A 2,388-nucleotide genomic window follows, 5' to 3' on the forward strand; every position below is an offset into this window, starting at 1 on the left:
AACAAAAGAAAAAATTTCATTCAATAAAAACATTTTGTTATTTACGTATCCATACATTTAAATAAATTGTGTATTTTAAAAGAGATATCTTTATGCCATTTTCTTTACATATATTGCAGAGACTATGAGAAAATATCCACCTCTTCCTATCTTGAATCGCATTTGCACCAAAGAAATAAACTTACCAACAATAAATGTTTGCGTGCCAGAAGGGACATTAATAACTATTCCGGTGCTTGGACTACATCGAGATCCGTCAATATATCCAGATCCAGATAAATTTGATCCTGAACGATTTAACGCAGACAAAGTAAAAGAAAGGCATCCTTATGCTTTCATACCATTCGGAGAAGGTCCGCGAAACTGTATTGGTGAGAATATAAATTAATTTATTAATCTAATTTCTGTTTATATTTAAATCATTATAATATCCAACTATTTTTATAATCGTATGTTTATTTTTTATGATACTTATATATACATTTAAATTGGCAATCGTTTTAATAACTTTTATTTCAAAAATCCTTTTTAATTATATTAAAAATATGTTTTATTTGTAGCAACTTTGTTAATAAAATATAGTAACAAATATTCAAAAAGGTTTTTTTTTAATATCGTGTTAAAAATAATAAATAAATCAATCGCACAAACATTATCACAAGATACTTAATAAAATATTTGTTTTGACAAATTATATATATATACATATCATTGAAATATTAGTTGAAGCATTAATTCTCTCTTCATCTTCTTGCTTTCTTTCTCTCAGTCTTTTCACGAAAATATTTATAAAAAGTTTATAAATTAATAATTTGATCTTGTATAATGTTTATGATATTGTTCTATACAGAAAGTATCAGTAAATATTTATTATATATATTATTAAAAAAAAATCTGTAATAATTTAAATTACGCAAATGTCGCATAAATATCAATTTATACAAATTATTAATTTTTAGGTATGCGGTTTGCCTACGTGCAAATAAAAATTGGACTCGTGAGTCTTCTGTCAAAATACAAGTTTAAACTTCACTCCAAAACTCGGGTCCCAATCACTTTTACTGAAAAATCTATGACCCTCTTAGCGAAAGACGGAATATATCTTATTATCGAACCAAGATAACGTAATAACACTTTTACATAAAGCAAAAATGTTTTTATTCTTTACTTTTGAAAAATATGTATTAATGAATTAATCAATATTGTTTAATATACGACAGTTATTAATACACATAAATATAATGTATAATATGATATAATATATAATAAATAAGTAAATAATTATAATATAATAAATAAGTAAATATTATTACAATAGTTATCAATGTACGACAGATATTAATACAGTGCAATCTCGACAACTCAAACCTCTATAAGACGAAAATTTTGTTCATCCCCTTCCGCTCCGTTGTGGAAAACTTCTTTGAATCGAAATAAAACCTATTTTAACTCGAATTATTTGTCAGGTATTTAAATATATATTTTATTTCTGTAACTCGAATTTAAAGTAGCCAGACCTCTACAAATCAAAGTTCACCTTTATAAGTTGAACTTTCATTGACGCTATCTCTATAATTCGAAGTTGTAGCTATGTGTATCCGTGAGTAATAGCCTGGTATTTTATTTTATGGTTACATTTATCATATGTATGCAATAAATAATTTACTGTTAAATATTGATTTTTTTTCTCTAAAAGCCATTATAATCAAAAAATTATAAACTCTCGTACAAAGCCTCCTTAAGTCGAATTTTTGAATTTTGTTAAGTCGAAAATTCTATAACTCGAAAAGTTTTTCTGGTCCCTTAAGATTCAAGTTATCGAGGTTCGATTGTATTAAAAAATAATATATATAGAAGATTTTTATGTATTTTATGCTACTATTTTTCTTGTTATTATTTCTGGTTCTTGCATTTATATTATGTCTTATTATTTAATGTAATAATATACATATTCTTGCTTATGCTTTGTTATACATTTCACGTGCCCCCGGCCTTTAATTAGTACGATAAACAAGATTTTAATTCCGACGGCGATATTCACTTTAACTAATACCTTAAAAAGTTTCATAAAAATCAGAAATGAGTCGCGTTAGATTAATAGCTCAAGCCAATGTAGTTTATAAAAATTTTTGTCATGACTGTACTCTGGCGAAAATGAGAAGTTTCATGAGCGTTTTTTTGACGTTTACATAAGCGTTTGCAGCAGTTTGTTTAAAATTTAGAATCAGTCTGTAAAAAGTGCCTAGAGCGGAAATTGCAACGCTGCAGCGTTTCAAAAGCGTTTGTATACAGCGTTTTTGACAGTTTGTACAACGTTTACTTGACGTTTAGCGTTTATTGACAATTCTTAAAACGTTTATAGATTCTATGTTAAGTGTTTAATAGACG

The 2,388-nt window shown here is 26.5% G+C and overlaps 1 protein-coding gene across 1 annotated transcript; it reads left to right on the forward strand.

Annotated features, from left to right (window-relative positions):
- Positions 1-114: 114 nt before the first annotated feature.
- On the forward strand, positions 115-1,217 carry LOC105461752 (probable cytochrome P450 6a14). Its single transcript, XM_011708261.1, has 2 exons — positions 115-371; positions 960-1,217. The coding sequence occupies exons 1-2, from the start codon at positions 125-127 to the stop codon at positions 1,121-1,123; spliced, it is 411 nt and encodes a 136-aa protein (XP_011706563.1). The 5' UTR covers positions 115-124; the 3' UTR covers positions 1,124-1,217.
- Positions 1,218-2,388: the final 1,171 nt, after the last annotated feature.

The sequence above is a fragment of the Wasmannia auropunctata genome, unplaced genomic scaffold, assembly GCF_000956235.1.
Source record: "Wasmannia auropunctata unplaced genomic scaffold, wasmannia.A_1.0 LD278911.1, whole genome shotgun sequence".
Lineage (NCBI taxonomy): Eukaryota > Metazoa > Arthropoda > Insecta > Hymenoptera > Formicidae > Wasmannia > Wasmannia auropunctata.